The following is a 23,779-nucleotide window of genomic DNA, read 5'->3' as shown; positions in this document are numbered from 1 at the left end:
CAAGTTTACACAAAGTTTAATATATTTGGAGTTGGAGATGTTAAAAGAAATATCTAAATAGTACAGCAGATAACAAAATAATTCATTTAATGTTTCATCTAATTTTTAATTATTTATTACACACAGCATACCTAGTCAATAACACACAATTATAGAAAAATGCTCATAAACATTGACAGCAGTCATTCTGTACACATGCATAGTTTACCCACAAATAATACATACCCACCCACTGCATGAAGCATGAAGGGTGTCAAACATTTTACTGCCCCACACTAATGCATGGCAGATCATAAATACCTTGTTTGCACAGTTTGTTGGACACAAATCAAATGCTCTTTTTCAGCAACGCCATGCTTCACAATCATTCACTAACTCACACCTGGGAGCTTCACAGTACAACCTGTAGACGTTGGAAGTTAAGTGCCTTGCTCAAAAACACTTTGTTGATAAACAACAGAAAAGGCTTGCACACTGACAGACGAACATTGAGGTTCTCGTTGACCTATTCTGTTAGGTCCAGTGCTGTGCTGATAGGTGGAGGGATCAGAGCAGCGGCTACTACTCTTCGTTCACTGGACAGAAAATTGAAGGTTGCACATGCATTTGGCTGAAACGAAAATGAAAATAATAGAATTAGAGAATTATAAATAAATAGGTATTACAGTCCAAAAGACATCCCTGCTCTCTTTCTGTATCTACCTCTCTCTCGTCCCCCCCTCCGAATGGTCAAGGCAAATAGTTCTCTGCCTGATGTTATATTAGGGTGGGGGGGCACTGCTTTATATTTAAAGTGTCTTGAGATTCGGCACAAAAATGGAATTGAATTGATAAACAGATGTTTATTTTACCGTGTCCTGAACCTCCACAGCAATGCCTTTACTCTTCAGAAGGGATAGGACGTTGGGATCAATCCGTTCAGTCCGAGCTCCTGTTCCTAGCACAAGAATCTCTGTAATGACAATATGACAAGAGCATGAAAGAAATTAGATGTTTGGTGCTTTCCGTAAAATGGGACATTTATAATGTTGAATTCTCCTATTTTTACCTATTCGTGGCTCCAACATGTGAAAAAGTGCGACACTCTCTTCTGTGATGTCTATATGACTGCCAACCTGCAGAGGGAAAGAAACTCAACTAAACTATTTATACTTTTTACACTTTTCATTTACAACAGTGTGTCACACAGCAGAAATGGACATTCTACAAGCTTGTGATCATTTTTGCCAATAATTACTTAATAATAATGCCCAAGTGGTGTCCACTCTTCCAGTTACCTGCTGCTAAGCCAAGTCACACACAAAGCAAAATCTTTATGTTCGTGAACAGCACTGCATCCTTACATTCCACTGCAGGATAGCTGGAGGCAGTAAAGCACAGGGCCCAAACACTTGGTTGCCATCAATGTTAAATCCTCTGGGACTGTAGCTATGGATCATGGCCCCACCGCCTGGCTCCTTCTGCATGACAGACACAGTGGTGCGCTGGTACATCTCATCATCACTCGGACCAAGTCTGTGACCCCGGAACAGAATGAGACTGGAACCAGAATTAATAGTAGACACAAGCTTAATCACATACACCAAATGTAATAATATTGGTTTGTGAGTATATAGAAACCATACTGTAGTATTATTTAATTTAGTGTATGCAGTATTGTCAAGGCAGAAATCTGTAGTGGATGTTACATGTGACACGAAAGTCACGTGCTAGTCTGTTGATTGAATAGGTCAGATAAAGAGCTGAACAGAGCTGAACAGTCACTACTGTCTTAAGACAGTACTAGGCACATGATGCTCAAACAAAGACAGATATGACATAATCTGGCAAGGATCATGTGAGCTCTTACGAAATATTCCTGAAGCTGGTCAGTTGCTTTAAATAAAAGAGATCTAATGTAATTATAGTATAGAGCGTTGCAGTCCCGCCGCCTTTCATGACGACGACAGGCCTGTTACAAAAAGTATTTATTTAAAGACATTTAAGCCTTGGACAAAGCAACTCTTGTTGTGACAAATCATGACAACAAACACAAAGTTTAGGGCCAATCAAATAATTAGAAAGAAGTATTGTACCCTGCCCTTTTTTCTTTTTTCCAATTATTTGATCGGCCCAAAACATTGCGTTTATTGTCACGTTTATTGTCGAAACAAGAGTTAGCTTTGTCCGAGGCTTAATAGGTCACTCTTTGTTGGTATGCGGTCAGGACGACCCTGCCATGCATAGTCCACTATAGATAGGTGAATGTACTGTATCTGTCTTTGGGCAGGCATATGCTGTGCGTGAGTGTGTGCGGTTGTATGAGAAGAAGATTAGAGGTATAGGTATTTTTGTAACGCTGTAATACTTGACTCACTGTTGTCTTTTAGCATCAGTGTAATTTGTAGTGTAAATGTACTATTTTGTAATGTAATGTAATCTGTAATGTTTTAATTTATTTCTGGACTCTTGGAAGATTAGCCGAAAGGCTAAAAGAGATCGAAATAAAAATCTAATCAAATTAAATACTTTTTGAAACGTCTATGGGAAAAATGAATGTGGAATTCTCTTCCCCATTCATTCATTCATCGCCTGTCGTCGCCATGAAAGGCGGCGGGACTGCGACGAGCTATACTAAGTTATATTAAATGTTTACTTCTAAGAATTCTTTGACAGTATAAACAACCTGCAATCTTTGGTCACTTTGTATAGAATAATTTCTATGTTGCAATATTTAATGTATAAACATGATTAAAACATCGATTAATGACAAATCGATTTAAAAGATTATAAACAATTATCTATTTGAATAGAACTCTATTTTCAAATTAGATAGTTGCGAGCTTGTGCATCGCCTGTTTCCGCTGGTTTTTATGACAACATTGTATGACACTATAAGGGCATTTCTGTCTATACTCAACTCTGGGTCTTAGAGGTGGGCTGTAGATGTTACTCTAATCATTAGAGTAATGTCCACAGCCCAGTCATTAGAGTCTAATGATTTCATTGATGGGGATTCCAAGGTATCAGAAACTCTAAACTCTATAGTTAAATCTTGTATGAAATTACCACCAACAATGTCACTGGAGGAAACCGATGATGTCATTAGAGTCTAATGACATCATCGGTTTCCTCCAGTAACATTGTTGTAGTTGTCATTAGACTGTTCAGAAACCTTACTCTAAAGATTATAGTAATGTTTCTGAACTGTCCACAGCCCACCTCTGAGATGCACAGCAAGTAGACAGAAATGGTACCATCTAGCCCCTTTTGGAACCCTTGGTTACCTTTTCTGAATTTTGGACGCGGTACCCTAGGGTCCCTCGTAGCTTATTCCACCCTCCATAGGACGCAGATTTACCATAGGGCGCCGCTTTAGTGTTGGTGAGATGTATCAAAGATGCATAACACAGCTATAGGAGACAACGGAAACGTGTGCGAAACCGCATTAACCGTTTTTTTTTAAAGTTTTGCTTCGCTGAAATTCTCTCTTCCTCACTTCCCATGTCCCGCCTCCCACGACACAACAGCATTATAAACATCCTGCATGCACACGGTCAGCCAATCAGAGGCAGTAACTAGGACGTGCAGCTAGCCAGTTGCCGCTCGGGAGGCGGCAATGCAAAGTCAATAAGGAAGTCAAGGAAGAGAGAGGAGAGTTCAGCAAAGCAAAATTTCAAAAAAAGATTAAAAATACTTAACGGCATCGACGGTTAATGCGGTTTCGCACACGTTTCCGTTGTCTCCTATAGCTGTGTTATGCATCATTGAAACATCTCACCAACACACAAGCGGCGCCGCGGCTCTCCTTGAACAGATAGTGGGTAAATCTGCGTCCTATGGAGGGTGGAATAAGCTACGAGGGACCCTAGGGTACCGCGTCCAAAATTCAGAAAAGGTAACCAAGGGTCCCGAAAGGGGCTAGGTACCATCTTAAAGTGAGCAATGCTTGAGAGGACCAAAGCAAAGCAAAGTTCTTTGTTTACCCAGGGAAGTGGACTAAGCTCGAGATGCTTGTTTACAGCCACACCCTACTCATTAGAACATTTCATGGTAGGGGTTCAATGCCTTGCTCAAGGGCACTTCAGCGGTGGTAATTTTAACGTGCCGGTCCGGGGATTCGAACTGGCGACCTTCCGGTATCAAGACCGCTCCGCAAAGCGTTCGGCCACCGCTGCCCAATATGAAGATAAGGCTGAAAATAGGCGAAGTGCTAGTTTAAATGATTAAGCAATCTATCAATTTGATATTTTCACACCGATTCGATATTCGTGTGTGTGTGTAGGCTATTATTCCATTATTCAAAGAAAAAAACATTTGCAGCCCTATTTTGTCCAACATCAATGATCAAACCAAATGAGAGAACAGATGGCATATGGCGTAGTGGGTAGTCTAAAGGCAAAATGTTCCCTAATAAAACAAACTGTCATATGGTAGACAAGCAAAGAATTTGGGCTTATTTCTGCCAGAGGCAGCCAAGAGCACAAGTTCTGACAGGTTAATCTGCCAGGATGGCTTGCTAGATTATAGTCAAGAGAATATTTAATTTATTCCCGACCTCATTAAAAGTATGGGAAACAGTTAGTTGTTATGAATAACGTACGTGATACTCTGCTTTAATTAAAATTACTAACATGCGGGAGAGTGCGAGGCTATCAGGCAGGCCTGATAAAAAAAAGTCTCATAAAACATCGTATCAAATCATGTCCATACCTCGACAAAACGGGGGATGCTCGAGGAGAGAGGTACAAACTCTTCAGGACTCTGGCACACAGCATTTTGTTGTTGATGGAGTCTAGGGTGAAAGGACAGAATTCTTTGTAACACCAGGCACAGTTTCCGGTAGTGTACTGCAAGGTGAAATCGAGTGATTTAGAAAATAATATATATTTGTATATTTGTATGTATTGGTGGCCTTAACAAGTACAGCCTAAAATATACCCACACTCACACGTGACCTTTACGAAAAAAAAACGAAACAAAAACGAATCACATGTTCATACTGCGTGACTTCGCAGATTAAACAATTATATCTGCATTTGATTAAGTTAGCCTAGGGGGCGTGCCCAGAGATCACACGCGCCCCCTGCTGTTTACTGGGTAACATTTCAGGTTAGCTTGTGTTGTAAATAGGAGGCAGAAATCTGTGATCAGGCCATGTCTTGAAGAGACTTGTAGAATCATCTCTCTGCCTCAACAAACAACCACCCACCATAGAAGGGGGTGTCCGGCGTTCGTAGTAGTTCTAGAGGTATTCGGTGACACTGTGGTGGATTAAGTGGAAGTATGTATCGGTCTCTGTATTCCTTCCGATCAACGGAGCCCAACTCGCTTCACTTCGCTGCTGGAGAGAGCTTCCTAATCCTGGAGAGGAGCAATAAACATTGGTGGCTGGGGTCGCGCTGCAGCTCGGGCGAGACCGGTTACATACCATCCTCTTATATCGAAATAATCCAGGTAGGGACTTTAACTTGAATGTGTGTAGTGAATGAAACCGTAACGATCATTTCAAAGGGTCCGATCGTGTAGTCGTGTCGTGTGTAGGGTGTGTGCCACTGTGTGGGACGGGTCGGGTACTACGTACTGTTAAGAGTTATGATAAAGGGGCTTGTCTGCATGCATGCTGTAAATCAGAAGGCCAGAAGAATATTATCCAGCAAGTGATGTTGCTTTTTGTTTTAGTGTGTGTGCAGAAGAACCAATTTGTTGTAGTGATTTTTATACATTTTGGGGACAGACAAATACTCCAGCAAGGTACATAATATTATGTCACTGCAGTCAGACAGACGTTGTTACTGCGACAAAGGTGTGGAGGTGCGTACTTTCCTGTCACAGTGTCACGCGCAGACAGTTCTGACTGCAACCTCACCAAGAGGACTGACAGGACAGAACAGGTCCCAAAAAATAAACCTATGACATTAATTGTCTTAATCTAGCTGACTCTTGACAGATAGTGCTGTGTTCCACCCTATATAGTTTTGGTTTGTACTCATTTACTTATAGCCTAGTTGTTTAGAGTTTTAAGGGTTCGATAAACTTCAATACAGACTGTAAACATGTCAGAACACGCATTGTAATTTATTACATAATAGACTTCGCAACAGCATACTATTTTGGACTGTGTTGTACTTTGCTGTTGTTCATGTACACAGGTTGTCTACTGTCATTTAGGCTATGTTCTTTTTGGGAGACTATGATGCTGAGCTATGTGTGTTATGTTGCTTAAAAGTCGTTATTATGTTAGATAACTGCCCTAGTTCTAACAGCCGCGGTCCCATATGCCTTCCGGCCACACATTTGTTCCCTTTGGGTTCCAATCTCATAATTATGCATGCTGCCACATTAATGAATATTTCACTCCCTCTCTACCCACTCGGCAGTAGATGAGTGCGTACTGCGTAGAGAGGCCCGCTAGGAATCAGTAGGTCACCAGTTTGACGCTCATCTCGCCCAAGTCAAAGTGTCCCTGAGAAAGACACTTAACCCCCAACATCTCATCAGAGCCATCCTAGCACCCATCAGCTGGGTGAAGCTGTAAAAGCAATTTGCCCTCAGGCTCCCCAGGGAACAAGAAAATACTCTCTTTGTATGTGCTCTTTTCTAGGCTCCAGAGCAGGATGAGGTGTTGCAATCCATTGATAGAGCTATCGAAGGCATCCATAATGTTGCAATGAAAAGTGGAGGCAAATACAACTTGGAGCAACGAGATGTCTTACAGTGAGTGCAAATAAGACACGATAAATACAGTTACTGTGGAGTCAGATAATTCTGTATATAGATAATTATTTGACTTTTGTTAACAGAAAGTTGATCCATCACCGAAAGGAGACTTTGGCACGACGAAACCCAGTAACCTCTGGTCAAAAGCAGGGCCTCCCCTCGTCTTCCAGTGAAATAACACTCAGTCAAACCCCTCCACCACCCAATGGCCTAAACCGAGACTATGGGCGACAGGGCAGTGTGCCATTGTCAGGAAGTCTGGACAATATGCAAGGAGAACAGGGTTTTTACCAGGTAAAATGCTTGCACAACACACTGAAGCCTTTTGCAGCTAATTTAACCACTTTCAGCCTGGTGTCCCTATTTTGGGCATATCATTATAGCTGAACATAAAGAAAGGAAGAACGCACAGCGATGCGTTGTGAGCTTGCAGACCAGCTATTTTAGTTACTCGTCGTTATTTAGTTTATTTATACCTACTCGTTTTTATACTAGTACTTTTATAAGTATAGGGCTTAAGTGGCCAATTTACAATTTAATCAGAGTTTAATGCATTTCATAGTTCACACTGTTTTTCCTCTCATGCAGGTGCCTCCTCAGCCCCGACGTGCTGCACCCATCACCCCCCCACCCCCCGAAAAACAGAGAGGCAGCCGACACCTAGGTCAGAACTCAGAGAGCATCATTAATATCATCCCATGTTCTCATTGATATGCTCTATATCTATTCCTTGATTTATCATTCACGGCGTTATCATTCTACTGCATATTACATTGTAATACACCATACCACAGTTGTTTACAACTATTTGTTTTGCTCATATTACTGGCTACTGACATACGTTTAATGGCCAGACCGCACCAATGCAACTAGTCGCAACTCCTTGCAACAAAACAGTTTCAAGTCCACACCAATGCAACTCCTTGCAACTTCCATTGGGGATAATGGTTGTAAGTGGTTGTAAGTAGTTGCATGTTGCAATGAGTTGCATTGGAGTGAACTGGCCTCAACACCCGTACTCTATTCTTAGTCGGGTCACTTCCTTATAGTTAGGTGACTGTAACAGGAGCCCTGTTCTATGTCTTCTTCTGATCCTCTGTGCAGAACCAGAAGTCCCCTCCAGGGCTTCTTCTCTCCCTCCGTCCCCCGGCCCCTCCCTCTCAATCAGCACCGCCTCCATAGAATCTGGCTCCTCCCGCTCAGTGGTCTCTACTGATGTAAGCCTCCCGAGTGTTGCCAGCACCCCACCCCCTCCTGTGCCAAGCCGTGTTGTCAAGCCAAACCCACCTGCCCCAGATGAGCTACCCTCTGATTCCTCTCCCCAAGCAGCTCCGGCCAGGAAGAGCCCTGCACCTCAGCCCCCTCAGCCAACTGCCCCTACTCTACCCACTAAGGAGGACAAGCCTGACAGCGATTGGCCAGTTGCCCCTCCTTCTGTCGCTGAAAGCCCTCCTGGCAGCCCCACTACGCCAGTTCCCATGACAACTGGGGCCGAACTGATCGAGTTGGTACGGAAGAACACAGGCCTGAGTTATGAGTTATCGCGGGTCGCTGTTGGTGTGGTTGTGGGCCATCTGCAGATCACCTTACCTCAAGCTTCCTCTGCCTTGGAGAAAGTCCTTCTCTCGTTGGTACAGAGCAAGGTGAGATTGACTCGTGAAAAATTGCCCAAATTCAAGATGAAACAAACATGTGCATTGAATAACATAACCAATTAAGTTCTAAAAACTTTGTTGTATGACAAGTAGGCCTAACAACTTGCCGATCTATATATAATGACATGTCCAATATAAAGTATAGACTCTGGGTTAAAAGTGGTATAATAATATTAGTTGACCAGATTTCAATATTAAGTATTGTTTAGTCATGTTTTATCTACACTCCCGTAACTAGATTAGTAACTCATTCTTTGATAATAAAAATATTATAGATGAGAATATTTTTTGAAAATGTTTTGAAATAATAATAATTAAACAAAATGTAGTAAACAAAAAATAAAGGGACCCATGAAAATGTGTCCATGACCAACAAGGGTCTCGACTCGACCCAGTGTTTGGGAACCAGTTAACTAGAGTACCGTTGTGCTACCCACTTGACTATCATGCAACCAACTAAAGATGGAGAAATGGGGATCTCCATATTTGGAGTTCTAATGTGCAGTGCACGCCACCACTTACAATGACGCAGAGGTAAAAATGTGATGCAAAACCACACCTACAGTATCTGTGAAGCCTACCGGTCGGTTTTGCCAATTAAAAAACTGATGCCTACTCCTCTCCAAACGCATAGAGATTCAGTGTTTCCTCCACAGACCTGCAGACCGATAAAGTAGATACAGATATGTTCTACGAAACCGTTAGCACAACTCACCAAGTTTGAAGTCAACCGGTCAAACGGTACAGACACGCATTCGCATAGAAAGATAGACAGACAGGTTTTGTGATTTCATAGATGGACTATGCTTCTTCAAAGTTGACTGCTTTGTCAGTGATAGCAGCGACGTGTACTAATGGCTAAGTGTCTCTGCAGAACCTGAGCTCCGCGTTGCCACAGGGGCAGGTCTGTCATGATGAACAACGTCTGGAGGTTATCTTTATGGACCTGGCACACCACTGTGATGATTCCCAACAGCGTAGCTGGGCCCTTCATGAAGATCATCAACTGATCACTTGTTACTTAGAGGAACTGTTGAAGATACTGGTAATAAGGCATTCATATTGTGACTTTAACCTATCATTTTCCAAGTCCAGAGAGGCCCCTTTTCCACCAGGGTTGAACCGGCCCGGTTCTTAGTCCATGAGCCAGAGCTCCAAAATTGGAATGTTAATTATGAATTGAGTGAGCAAAACCATACCTATATTAATTTAAATAGTTTATAGGGTCAATATTAGTGAATTAATATACAATAAATAACCCTTCCACAGTAGTATCTTTTTCATATTGATTTATTTTGGCATATATAATGCCTAATTTGCATATTTAAATGTAACATTTCTGAAAACTTGTAATAAATCATAATGTCTTCATGTCAATCAACTGGGGAAGTTTCATGGTGATAACTATTCGTTTCATTTGTACCTACTGACCTCATGTATAGTAGGTGAAAATAACAATGTGTGATAAATATGAAAAAGCTACTCCTGTGGAGGGGTATATTAATATAATATGAATTTATTTATATTGATCCTATAAACATTTCAATATAGGTGTGTTTTTTCCCCACTCAATTCATAAATTACGTTCTAATTTTGGAGCTCTGACTCATGGACTAAGAACCGGGCCGGTTCAACCCTGGTGGAAACGGGGCCTATAGTGTGAAATACAAAGGATCACCATGAATTAATTCATATCATTGTCGCTCTGTTTGTCTCCAGACTGATGCAGATCCAGTGGTGTGCAGGAGGATGTGCAAGGACAACCACTCTGAGCCGGTCCTGTCTCTAGTGTCATATTATCAGATGGTAGGACATTATTGCTGCATCTATTATTTGGAATTATGAGGATGATATTATATATATGCAATTAATGTAGAAGGTTTTAGACCATAAAAGGATGAAATTACTCATCACAAGTTATCAATATGTTTACCCAGCAGTCAAAACCATTACCTATCATTTTATAACATGGAACAAAGGATGGATATTTGAAACCTTTACATGATACATCATCACCAAACCAATATTTGATTACGCAAATGTAATTTCATGAATGATGAGTTAGTAGAGGCAGTCTGGGAGCCAGAAGGTCATCATTTTGACCCTACTTTAAAGTGTTGTTGAGCAAGACACTACTGATTACAGCATCTGAACCATCTTAGCAGCCATTGGCTGGGTGGAAGCAGAAAAGTAATTTCCCCTCCCTCTCGGACCAGTACATTCTCCCATACTCTGGTTAAATGGTCACTTGGTAGAAACTAAGTCATTGCTGCTGTGTGGCTCTGCAGGAGAATCGTGTATCATTGCGGCTGCTGTTGCTCAAGGTGTTCGGAGCAATATGTAGCCTGGATGCTGCCCTCATCTCCACCCTCCTCAACTCCATTCTGCCCATGGAGCTGGCCAGAGATCTGCAAACTGAGAACCAGGGTAACAATTGCTACTTTTTACCCTTTGCACAGCTCCTCTCAATATGAACCCAGAGTGTTATGTCTAATTTATCCTTTATCGTATACCAGTGTCCTGCACTAAAACATTTACAAACTGCATGTTGACGCACATGCCGTTGCAATTCACACTTCTATACTTTATTGTCATGTCTTTCCATTTCCCAGAACACCAGAAGATGTGTTACACAGCCTTGGTACTTACCATGATCTTCTCGATGGGGGAGCAGGTGCCATATCATCACTATGGTATGTACATTATTCGTGATACGCTTGTGAAAGAACTATTACATTGTATAATGCAGCTACATAAATGAAAGTTATAGATAGAAATCAAAACACCGGCCTGGGCCATGGCTCAGTGGTCCAGGCACCTTGGCTGGCAATCCAGTCTGGCAGTGTACAATAAGTTACAATAAAATATAAAAATAAAGGCGAAAGCCACAAAAAAAAACATTTAAAGAAATCAAAACACCAGTAATTCTACACATTTACGATAATAGACAATATTACAGTAGATACATACAGTAAGTACTACTACCCATAATAATGCAGACAAGCTAATATGTTTTGACTGATAGTTTGTTTTTTAGGGTATATGGCACATTTGCACATACGTGGACTTTGTCCCATCCTAACTATTGGGAGCAGTGACTGGCTGTCATTAATAAGGCATTGTGGTAGCAGTTAGGGATTATGGCCCTCATTTATCAATTGAGTGTAAAATCTGCCCCAAATTTGAGTGTAGGTTTCATAGTACACCCACGTCGCCACGGCATTTATAAAGTGATCGCAAACAGCTGATCCTTCCTTAATTTCGTTCCGACGTTAATAAATGTGACGGCTGAAATCTATCTGGCACGCCCTATGAAATCAAGCCTCGCCCTCATTTTTGCGACATGAACAACTGCAGTACGACCTTGGAAACGAAGAGGTTTCTTTAGAAACCAAGGTTTTGTAAGTAGAGTGAGCGAAATACTTCACTCTATGGGATGTTTCCCTTTGCGGAGCAAAAGGGCAGAAACTTCATTCATGAACTCCCCAGGGCATATGCTCCTAAAATATGCCCTGTGGGTTTAAGAGCGATGACGTAGATGCCCTGCTTCTCGAAGCATCTAGGCTGCGTCTACGTCACAGCGCGCTCATTCGAACACTTTTCCTTCTGCCGGGCCAAGACAGAAGGGTGTTTCGAGTGAAGTATTTCGCTCACTCTACTTACAAAACCTTGGTTTCTAAAGAAACCTCTTCGTTTTGTTAAGTATTCGTTCACGAAATACTTCACTCTATGGGACCTTATGAACTCCCGTGTCTTGAAAATAGTCAAGTGTGTTCAGGGCTATATAAAGTAACCTAATGAGGGCTGGGCAACCTCTGGTTGATAGCCCGGTCCCGGTGGAGAATGGTAGTAGCCTCGGGCTGATATACATTCTCAGTGTAGATGCTTCATGTAGGCCTGGTATATCCAGGGCATCTAGACTTATGTGATTACACATGGTTTAATGGCCTAATAGGTCCATTATGGTGCGGCAGCCCCCAACACTGCGTGCGCCACAGAGGGCGCTGCCACGTCTAGGTTATAGTATGTGGCAAATGTTGAGGGAGAGGACCAGCTCGCTGCGGTACAGACCTCTTGGATTGGGACACCCTTACAGAGTGCCCAGGATGCTGCCATGCCTCTTGTGGAGTGAGCCCTCAGCGCCTGTGGGGGCTCCACTCCCTGACTAGTATAAGCCAGGCGGATGGTCTGCACTATCCAATTGGAGATGCTGACCGTTGTGACAGGCTTTCCTTTGGTCCTGGTACCCCAGGATACGAATAGTTGATTCCCTATCCTGAAGGGGGCCGTCCTGTCCACGTATGCTCGTAAAGCTCTCACTGGACAGAGACAGTTTAACCTCCTGTCTTCATTAGAAGCAAAAGGAGGGGGGTGGAAAGCCTGTAGGTCCACTGGAACGCACACGGAGAGAGCGTTCTTGGGGATGAAGGCTGGGTTGGGCTTGATAGTGACCTTGGTTGACCTGTCATCGAACCTCATGCACTCTGGCGAGGTCGAGAGGGCGTGTAGGTCGCTGACCCTTTTAGCAGTTGTCAAGGCAACTAGGAGGGCTACCTTCAGTGTCAGGTTCTTCAAACTAACTGTCGTCAGTGGTTCGAAGGGATCCTTGGTTAAGGCCTCCAGGACTAGGGTTAGATCCCAGGAGGGGACCAGGGATCTGTTGATCCTGTGTTCCCTTCGTACGCCCTTAACGAACTGCCTAACTAGGGGGTGTTTCCATACCGTCTCGTTTTCAAACCCCACATGGCAGACTGAGATTGCTGCCAAGTTGTTTTTGACCGAGGAGAGACCTAGTCCCCTGTCTAGGAACTCTTGTAGGAAAGTCAAAATGTCCACTACTGACGCTCGGTAGGGGACCACTTGAGTAGGCCGTGTTGAGCACCACTGCTCAAAGACGTGCCATGCCGTATCATAGCGGGCCCTTGTTGATGGAGCCCTTGCCCTCTGAATTGTGGCTATGACATTCGGAGGGAGGCCTACGTCGGACAACATCACCCTCTCACGGGCCAAACCCATAGGTCTAGGTCCTGGGGGCGAGGGTGAAAAATCTCCCGACCTGCTTGAGTGAGGAGATCCACTCGTAGAGGGAGTTGCCAAGGTTGGTCGTAGAGGAGGTGAGTTATCTCCGACCTCCAGACCCCCCAGGCTGGGGCTACTAGTAGCATTGTCAGACCCTGAGTCCTCACTCTGTCCAGAGTGGGGGGAATGAGGGTCAGTGGGGGAAATGCGTAGAGTAGGCCTTTGGGCCATCGGTGTGACAGGGCGTCTAGTCCCAGCGTCGATGGCCCCTCTATCGAGAAGAAGAGGGGGCACGTCGTGTTCCCTTCTGTGGCGAATAGGTCCACTTCGGGTGTCCCGTACTTGCTCCAGATCTGTGTGACCACCTGTGGGTGTAGAGACCAGTCTGAGTAGCGGAGAGGTCCTCTGGACAGCAGGTCTGCTCCTGTGTTCAGAATACCGGGGACGTGACATGCTGTGATGGACAGAAGCCGAGAGTCGCTCCATAGAATGAGCTCTCGAGCTAACTGATGAAGACGGGGGGACCTGAGACCGCCTTGTTTGTTTATGTAACACATCGTCGTTGTGTTGTCTGTTCTCACCAGCACGTGACAACCCTGTATGAGCGGTTCGAATTGCCTCAGAGCGAGGAAAACCGCCATCAGTTCCAAATAGTTGATGTGGGAGGAGCGTAGTTGCTCTGACCACACCCCCCTGGTTGTGGCACCCTCCAGCGTGGCTCCCCAGCCTGTCATGCTTGCGTCTGTGGTGACCACTTTCCTGATCAGAGGTCTCCCCATGGGGACTCCTTCTGAAAGGATCCGTCTGTTTATCCACCATTGTAGGGCTAGTATGCAGTGTGACGTCACTTCTACCCGTTGGTGGCGACGGTACATAGGTACACGCAGAGAGTTCATCCATAGCTGGAATGGTCTCATGTGTAGCCTGGCCAGGCGGATTAAATGGATTGAGGAAGCCATTAGCCCCGCCATCCTGAGACATATGTGGAAAGGAATCGAGCGTCCTTTCTTGAAAGACGTTGCCGATTGTATCATTGCGTCTATTCTCTCTCGGCTCAGGCGAGCTCTGTAAGAGACTGAGTCTAGCGTTATACCGATGAAGTCTATTGACTGTGTCGGCGTTAACATGCTCTTCTCGTAATTGATTTGAAATCCGAGAGAGCGGAGGTGGCTGAGCACTATGTGTGTGTGTGACAGCGCCTCTTGTTGAGAGTCTGCGGATAGGAGCCAATCGTCTATATAGGTTGCTAGACGAAGACCCTGTTGTCGCAGTGGGGCTATCGCCGCTGCTGTACATTTCACAAAGACTCTCGGACTCAGGGACATTCCGAAGGGAAGTACTGTGTATTCGTATACTTTCCCATTGAACCCGAAGCGCAGAAATTTTCTTTGCGGTGGGTATATTGGAACGTGAAAGTATGCGTCCTGTAAGTCTATTGACGTGAACCAGTCCCCTCTGCGGATTGATCGCAGTAGGACTGGTGGCGTCAACATTTTGAAGCGGAAGGTTTTTAAATAGCGGTTGAGAGCTCTGAGATCCAAAATGGGTCTGAGCCCTCCGCCTTTCTTTTTCACCAGGAAGTAGCGGGAGTAAAACCCGTTCATTGCCTGGTTGTGAGAAACCTCCGTGATGGCACCTTTTTGCAGGAGGAATTTGATCTCCTCCTGTAAGATGCCTGCTTCCTGTCCCCTCGCTTGAGAGAATAAGATCCTCTCGAAAGTGGGCGGTTTCGACACGAACTGGAGCCTGTATCCGGTCGCTATAGTGCGCATGATCCATGATGATGCTTTGCACTCCCGCCATTTTGACAGATGACGTGACAGGGGATTCCCCGTGTGTGGGGGGAGACCCGCCTGTATTGTGACGTCTCTCTGTGGCCTGTGGGTACATGAAGACGGTTTGCCTAGGGGAAGACTCACCTTGTGTGGAATGTCTCCCTCTAGTGGATTCTTCGGGTAGTGAAGAAATTTTTTGGCGTGGTGGTCCCGGCCTGTAACAGCTTGTGCTGTTACAGTATGGGTTATCTCTCCCATGGCTGGGCTTGTGCCCTTCAGAGTTCGTTGTGTTGTTTTTTGTGTTTTTTTGTTTTTTTGAAACTTTATTGAAGCAAAAACAATGACACTTTGTGAATTGCACATAACAACATTTTGGTACGTGTGTACACTGCTGCCCGTGGCAGTCTGTACACTCGTCCTTAAGCGTTTTAACGCCGGCTCGGAGGCGAGGTCCGTGACCACTGCCTCCGGCCTTGAACTCTGTGGGAGAGAACGGGGGGGTGAGGCTAGGACCCCCCTCTGGGACCTGCCATGTAGGTCACTTCCGCTTCCCAGCGCCTCGGCCCCTGGACGCTCCTCCTCTGGGCTTGTAGGGCGGGGGGGAGCGGCGATGGTCGGTGCGTGGACCCTGCGGTGGACGCTGTCTGTCCCCGGAGTAGTCCCTCGGGGGCCCGGGTGGGTCCTTGCTGGACGTCCTGGGCTTCCATGGGGCACGCTTGCCCCTGCCGCGGCCCGGTGGAGCCTTGGCAGCCAGTGGCTGAAGAGCCTTCATCGTTTTGGTGGAGGTCTCTGCCTGCTGGATGGAGACAGACATGTCTTCGAGAACCTCATGGAAGAGGCTCTCGTGTGATATGTTCTTCCCCACCATGTCCCTCTTCACTGAATCGGGGAGAGGGGCGAGGTTCACCCACCTCATCCGCTCCTGGAGGATGGAGGCCACCAGAGCTGCTCCAGTGTGCTTGGTGACATCATACTGGAGCTGGGCCAGCTCGTGTACGAGGCGGCGCATCTCAGCCAGTTCTTCTGGGGTGGGTGTGTTGCCCATTTCTAGCAGGAGAGCCCTCATGGATCCATGCAGAAGGCTTCCTGCGTTGAGCCCCCTGGCGACGTAGGTCATGTGGTCATACAGCCACCTGTTGACCTTAGACCCTTCTTTATCTGCCGCACTGGAGAAGACTGGGTCTTTGTCCTGTGGGATCACAGTTGGGGCTTGGGGGTTAGCCAGGTAGGAGGCCATGGCTCTGTCCATGGAGGGCATTTTGAGCAGGTTGAGCTTCTCCATGCCCTTCATTTCGGTGGCTGACCTTTTGCCACGGCGGTGGATGGCCTCTATCTTGGGTACAGGGTCGGTCCAGGCTTTGCTGAGCAAGGTCTCAAAGCCTGAGGCCTGAGGAATGGCCTGCTTCTTTGGTACAGGAGGGGGGACGTACTCATCACTGCGTCCATCCCATTTCACCGTCTCGCTGGGGGTCTCCTCCCAGGCGTGGTCAAGGCGGATAGCAGCCCTTTTGTAGATCTCCATCAGGGTTGAATTATCCTTGGGGAGAACAAAGCAAGGCTGAGGTGGGGGTGTTACCTGTCTGTCGACGGGGGGAGGAACTTCCTCTACCTCGTCGTCTTCACTATCCTGGAAAGGGCGGCGAGTGTACTCGTCTGCCTCTGACGAGTCGTCTTGATAGTTGCCCTCGTCTAAGACTTCATAGCGCTCGTCGCCTCTCTCCTGGAAGGAGGGGAGTTCGTCGTAGTCGATTTCCCCTTCTTCAGCGTCAGCCCAGTCCTTAATGGGGGCCTTGCTGCGTGGTGGAGAGGCTTCTAGGCGAGCTGCCAAGGTAGTAGAGACCGCAGTGTGGAGACGAGGCTTTGCTATCGGCCTGGCGGAGCGCTCCTCCATGGTAGCCGGGATCTCGCGGCCGCGAGGCCCGGTTGCTGGTGTACTCACTTGACGAGGTATCAGAGGGCGAGAGCCGCTCTTAGGTCTGGCTCCGTCAGCTTCGTAGCGGGCCGCGGAGGCCCTGTCTGCCGCTGCTTGGGAGGAGACCGTGGCTGTAGCGCGGCTACGGGGGGCCGGTATAGGCCGCTCCTGTCGCTCTTGAGTGGAGCCTCTGGCTGTGCGAGGCGGAGCTGGGGTATAGTCCAGCTTCTGCCTCGGTCCATAGTGCTCGTGCTCGCGGTCGTCGAGTGTGTACTGCTTGTAGAACTCATCGACGCGCCTCAGCCTGCCTCGTAGGTAGGCGAAGTCCATACTTCTGCATTTTTCGCAACCAAATAGGTCGTCGTAATTGAGAAGCGCATTGCGTGCATGATCCACGCCGAGGCAGTACAGACATACTTCGTGTCTGTCGGAGCCGGACATCTTGTTGCCGCATCCCGCCACAGTGCACTTCTTCTGTGGCTCGGGAATGATGCCTCTTCGGCGTCGTCTAGCTGCGGCGGCGGTCTCCCTCACCGGGGAAGACATGCTTGTAGCTTTCCGTCGAGAGGGGGACCAGGAATTAGCTGACTTGTGAAAGGGCTTTGTGGCCACGAACGTGAAGAAAGCTAATTTGTTACGGGCTTCTAGGCCGTGTAGCTTAGGTGAAAGCTAGACTAGCGAAAAACGGGCTTACCGGCCTCGTAAAGCACCAGGTAGCTTATCGTATAGTCTCTAGGTGAAAAACTAGACTAGCGAAAACTGGCTTACAGGCCCAGTAAAACACCGGCTAGTTTAACGTTGAAGGTGCTATGCTAGCGCTAAGCTAGTGAGTAACACTACGAGAGCGAGCTAGCTCGCTAGAAAAGGTAGCACCTTCGTGAGACTGAGGCTATGTTAACCGTAGCGGGCTTGTTGGCCCCGAGACGAGAAAGATAGCAAAATAGAAGGTAGCGCCTTGCTAAGCTAACCGCTAAGCGGCGCCAGCTGTAAGCTAGTTGTTACCCCTCTATATCTGAATTGGCGGTCTTTTCGAAATGTTCTGGTAATAGAACTTACGAACCGTCTAGGAGCTTTGTTTCTGCAGAGTTTTTGCGAAAGATTCTGTCGGAAGAAAAGTCCAAGTATCAGGGAACCTCACGGTACTCGAGTTGCACTCTTGTCCGATTTTTAAGGTATAAATTGCCCTAAACACTTGACTCAGTAACAGAAGTCTGTCCTTTCAGCTCGGCAGAGGAAAAGCGAATGAGCGCGCTGTGACGTAGACGCAGCCTAGATGCTTCGAGAAGCAGGGCATCTACGTCATCGCTCTTAAACCCACAGGGCATATTTTAGGAGCATATGCCCTGGGGAGTTCATGAATGAAGTTTCTGCCCTTTTGCTCCGCAAAGGGAAACATCCCATAGAGTGAAGTATTTCGTGAACGAATACTTAACAAAACCATAGTTACATGACGAAAAATGTCAATAAACACGTTTCCCCCTTGCCTGCCTTGCTGCCTGCCTAACCCTTGCCTGCCTCACCCCACTCATGTGCTAGCCTATGCGCTCATCTCATGCAAAACACTGTTTAAATGTCTTAAGCATCTAACTTGCAACATTGATTTTAATTGCGTGCACACTTATCTTACCAATTTCATGTGACACAAAGACACATCATGTAGGCCTATTCCTTTTTTTCATTTATTTTCATTTTCTTTTTTTTTACATGTAGCCCATATAGCCTATATACAGTTTTATATTAACATTTTAGGAGTGAATACATTCGATGCCTGTGACAGCCTCTCAGCTGGTCAAACAATGCTGCTCCGCTGTTCTACGACAGAAAAACAGGTGAGGACAAAGCGTACAACAGCTCCCGACCAGACGTGATTTTTGTCTTGGCACAAGTTCAATTTCAAGCTTTGGCGGAAATGGTAAATGCCAAAAATTGCGGTAATTTCGGCGTGCACCCATATTTTGGCGTACGCACGGTTGATAAATGAGGGCCTATGTTTCTTGCTCAGGGGCACCACACATTTGTGATAACAGTGCCTCCTTGACTCTCTGTTCTCAGAGCATTTGAATGCAGAGTTTGTTCAGTACCTTCTGAATGTGGTGGAAGAGGGGCTTCCATCAGACCCCACAGAACAGCTTCCTGACCTATTTCTAAACCTTCTCCTGGCCTTCAACCTCCACCACACAGGTGAGCTGACACTTTGTTTAAAGATGGAGTGCCGTGATTTTTTTCCACCCTTAAACATGATCATCAGGTATTATTATTATATTATATAAGGAGGAAGAACTTTTTTCAAAAAAAGTGTACAGTATTTGTTAAAATGATGGTTTTATGTGGACACACCCACCAGTTCATTAGGTATGCGTGTGTTTAACCTTAGCACCACCCACCTAATCCAGTCCCTCCGCCTCCTCCTTTAAGACCACCTACTTGTCCTAGTACCTCCCCCTCCTTATATTAGGACAGCCCATGATCTGCCCTTTTTGTTTACAAAATATCAGAGGGAGGACAAATTGGTGTCTGTAATGTAACAAAAACTCTGTTTTTGTGAATGTTAGAAGTTAACACTTCCCATATTTCTGAGATCAGCACCATTATGCATTTATACTGCCACCATTTATCCATGCATAGGCCTATAATTCTTTCAGATTTTTTTTTTATCATTTATTTATTTCCTCCAAATAAAAACACTAAAAAACACTTGTAGCTCTGCCCTAGGCCCATGATGCTAGCAACCAGAAGACTCTCCACTCTTCTATTGCTCTGATCAAACTCAATTTACAACATGAATATGCCTTTCCTTTGACTGCATTTTTTTGTATTTTATTAATTTTCTTATTTTTGTAAATAAAGACATTGACAAAGACATAAACACAATACAACTAAAGAAAAGCATAACAAAACAACCGCATAACAAAACAATATAACAGAGTTGCACAGAAATATCCAGCCGTCCACCCCAGCCCCATTTCTTCCTTCTGACTGCATTGAGTTTGAGCCAGATTTAAAGAAACAAGCGGCCAGGTCCACGAAAACAAGTCAAATATTTTTTTTCTTGAATATTTATGAAAACAACACCAATCCTTTTAACAACATATTAACATGAGGGTACTTCACATGAACCATTGGTCAAGTCAACCACATCTCCCCTGCAAGTTACTTATATAAAAACAAGCCCAAGTAGCTTGTAATAGCCAGACATGGCAACATGACTTCCAGTGCGACACAACAGATACTTTACTTTACAGCCTTGTATAAGTATTAGGACCTACATATTGACTACAGCCAACAAGAATGCACACTGTGACACTACACTCTGAATCAAAGCCGTTGGGCGGCTTTGATTCAGAGTGATTATAAAAGAAACAAACTGAACTCCTTCAGCAGAGCAACTAGACAGCAGAGGCTGGTTTGTGGTTTCCTTGATTAATCCTGAGGACCCGACATGAACATTTACGGTACTTGCTTCCAATCTAACGAAAAACAATCTAATGGACGTCTGCTCTGCTGTGAACTGGTAATGTGTGGTGTGGTAATGTGTGAAATGACTGTTTGAAAATATGTCACACAGTTAGGCACAGAGCAGCAAACTGCGCCGTTCAGTTCACATGTGTGTATGTGGCAGGCAGCTCCGCCCACAGAGGTTGTCCTATTTAAAATATATATATAATGAGGGGGAGGTGCGTGTGAGTGTACAATAGGTATACGTCACACTATCAGTGTTTATATCATTGGCCTGTTTGACTGTCAAAGGTTCAGCCTCCAGGAAGAAACCCTAAATACAAAGTTAACACACTATTGCACATAAAAACGACTCCAGGGTGTCTAATGAAGTACTGGCACTACATCTTTAAGTCTGTTCAGTTTTCTTGCAACACTTTACCAACAAAACTATTAATAATTATTGTAATATACTGTGTGTGTGTGTGTGTGTGTGTGTGTGTGTGTGTGTGTGTGTGTGTGTGTGTGTGTGTGTGTGTGTGTGTGTGTGTGTGTGTGTGTGTGTGTGTGTGTGTGTGTGTGTGTGTGTGTGTGCATGTTGTCTTTTCAGTGCCCAGCACCAATGTGATTATGCTGGAACTTATTAAGAAGAATATGAAGATCCTGACAGAGAAAGTCCTGCTGCTTCTAAACAGTGGCGGTAAGATGGTTTTGTTATATCAAATATATCTATAAATATGCTCCTTAAGTGGTTAAGCGGTCTATCAATTTAGTCAATTTGATATTTTTACACACATATATTTATATTACATATTTTGATTTTCTTTCATTGTTGGAGATTCACCTCACTAACATTACAGTAACATGATTATGAAAGTAATTACATTATTATTAATAATAATCCAAAATGTAATCTCACTTTTTGTTATTATAATAATGTCTTCCTATTTGTTTTGTTTTTATTATAACCCACTCTTTATGTGTCCCCTCTCTAGATGACCCCGTATGTGTATTCAAACATACCCCACCTGCCCCACACTCAGTACTTAAATTCCTGCAGGATGTTTTTGCTAGCAAAGACTCCTCAGACATCTTCTACCGCAACGATATGATGGTGATGATCGACATTGCTGTTCGACAGATATCTGACCTCTCACCCGGAGACAAGGTAAAATGCAGACATAGGGACAACTTGTTCCAGTTCCGATCTTTTGATTGATAAAGCCTCATTTACTAGAAATCTTCTTTAATGCCGTTCAGCAAATGGTCTCATTTTCCCATGTTCTCTCTTATGTGCAGTTGAGGATGGAATATCTCTCCCTCATGCACTCCATCATGCGCTCAACAGACTACCTAGAGCACCAGCATCGCCTCTCCGACCTGCAGTCAGCGCTGCAGAGGATTTTAAGGGAAGAAGAGGATCCAGGAGAGGACAGTGGAAGCGCCACAGTGAAACAGATGGATAAGCTAATAGTGCAGGAGATATACAAGGAATTCCCCCAGATCTGTGAGAACAAGGACTAACCATACCAGCATCATGCTCTCACACTCTAGAATGGTCCCTTATGGCGTGGGATAGCACTGATGAGGTTGAACTTTCTGGCAGTGCCAACTGACACGAATCTAACTTGACTTGTCTTTCAGGATTCCATGTATACATAGACCTGGGGTAAAACAGGAATTTGCTTATTTTGCTTTCATGCGTTTTTTTTTTTCTCTCTTCAAAAGTTTGACCAATATGGTAAAGTGTTCTCCTTCAATACATTTGAAGAAAGGAATAAACATGTGAATGCAAAAAGAGAGACATTGATGTTCAGCCATACAGAAGTTAAGCTTAGTGGAAGTCCATGATGTGCACACCTGAGGGACCAAACTACTGTGGATTACTGAGAGCACTGTTCATTTCATAGAATGCTATATTCTTAGTCTGTCATGGTGTTCATCTCGCAAACTGGCATGGCCTGTCAAATACAAGAAGTTAGTTACCCAACTTGGTTACCTAAAAATACAGCGTGCTTTAGTGGTTACAATTGCAATGCTATGATCTTTGTAACTCACTATTTATTGAATTGGCAATGCTGCTACATGATAAGTCTACTTTACTGAAATGGCCCGGTCTCTTATTTAGTCTGTATTGTACTTTTCACTATAAATAAATATAATGAATACAGATTACTGTGCATGGAAAATAATCGGTTACTAAATTGTCAAAAGTCACTTTCTGTTTACATATAGGCCTAGGCCTATTGTTTTTTCCTGTGTTCTTATTTACTTATATACTGCATTAATATTGACTAACTGTTGCAGTAAGGCTTTTATATTAAGGAATAGGCCTAAGCTTTCTTCAATGCATAACATTTTAGCTGACTACTTACAGTATGAGCAGTGGCTCGTTGAAAGGGAAAGGTATTCCACTGTTATTATTTATATTAGAGAAACTTGTGTTTTTAATATTGTTTACCTCAAGGCAATCCATGGACTATTTTGGCCTAGATGTCTAAAAATGTTAGGCAAGAGTAACAGTCATTACATGTAAGTGGCTCAATATACAGAATATTGCTGCGGTGCCAATAAATCAGCCAATGCAGTACTCTAAATTAATTAATTGGCTCCATTAATAGGTCCAGTTGAGAATTACTAGTAGAAACACATGGGGGCATGCCTTTAGTCTTATCAAGGTCTAATACTTTAACAGCAAAATGCACAAATGTACATATCCTTATTTGTTCCATTATCTCATGCATTCTTATGTTTTTTTTTCTATAGTCACTGTCCTCTCATGGATTATTCTGGAAGCTTACTTTAAACACGCTCTAAAATGTTGCCAACTTTCTCTTTCTCACTTTCCTGATTCACTCATGTATGAGCATAGTGCCCTAAGTCTATTTTTAGTGTTAAAGAGAGCGTATGCTTATTGTGAATGTTCCTATATGTTGAGAGTGTATATGCATACTGTACCTACAGTGTTTGTTCTTACACATTGTGAAAGATTAGGTGTCATCTGCTCTTGTCTATCATTGTTCATAAACTTGCTTTTCCCACTGTCACAATAAAACTATATTTTTCCCAATTTAAATGGTTGGAACAGATGTTGGTAGAGGATAATAGTATCAAACTGTATTTTCCTAACGTTTACAAAATAAATACAAAATAATAACAATGAGCTGTGTGAATGTCATGTGTTATATAAATATTACAAATTCACCATTGAAGAAATGTAAAGTAATTATAAATAGAATAGAATAATCATTATTATTCGCGTGCTGTAGCCTATAGGCACTCGT

General features: G+C 44.4%; 2 protein-coding genes across 2 annotated transcripts; one reads left to right on the top strand and one right to left on the bottom strand.

Annotated features, from left to right (window-relative positions):
* Positions 1 to 59: 59 nt before the first annotated feature.
* Positions 60 to 5,321, bottom strand: ndufaf3 (NADH:ubiquinone oxidoreductase complex assembly factor). The gene is made up of 6 exons (XM_083771691.1): positions 5,192 to 5,321; positions 4,693 to 4,774; positions 1,344 to 1,539; positions 1,049 to 1,115; positions 852 to 952; positions 60 to 610 (listed from the first exon to the last, which is right to left on the bottom strand). Exons 2-6 carry the CDS (start codon positions 4,755 to 4,757, stop codon positions 506 to 508), a joined length of 534 nt encoding a protein of 177 aa, XP_083627817.1. The 5' UTR covers positions 4,758 to 4,774; positions 5,192 to 5,321; the 3' UTR covers positions 60 to 505.
* nckipsd (NCK interacting protein with SH3 domain) lies at positions 5,104 to 23,655 on the top strand. The gene is made up of 13 exons (XM_083771653.1): positions 5,104 to 5,436; positions 6,584 to 6,696; positions 6,783 to 6,993; positions 7,288 to 7,363; positions 7,804 to 8,342; positions 9,229 to 9,399; positions 10,074 to 10,160; positions 10,643 to 10,781; positions 10,967 to 11,047; positions 19,113 to 19,241; positions 21,106 to 21,195; positions 21,491 to 21,663; positions 21,795 to 23,655. The coding sequence occupies exons 1-13, from the start codon at positions 5,266 to 5,268 to the stop codon at positions 22,017 to 22,019; spliced, it is 2,205 nt and encodes a 734-aa protein (XP_083627779.1). The 5' UTR covers positions 5,104 to 5,265; the 3' UTR covers positions 22,020 to 23,655.
* The last annotated feature ends 124 nt before the right edge of the window (positions 23,656 to 23,779 follow it).

This window comes from Protomyctophum parallelum (genome assembly GCF_964188405.1).
Source record: "Protomyctophum parallelum genome assembly, chromosome: 8".
Taxonomy (NCBI): domain Eukaryota; kingdom Metazoa; phylum Chordata; class Actinopteri; order Myctophiformes; family Myctophidae; genus Protomyctophum; species Protomyctophum parallelum.
This window is presented reverse-complemented; position numbering and strand designations above follow the sequence as displayed.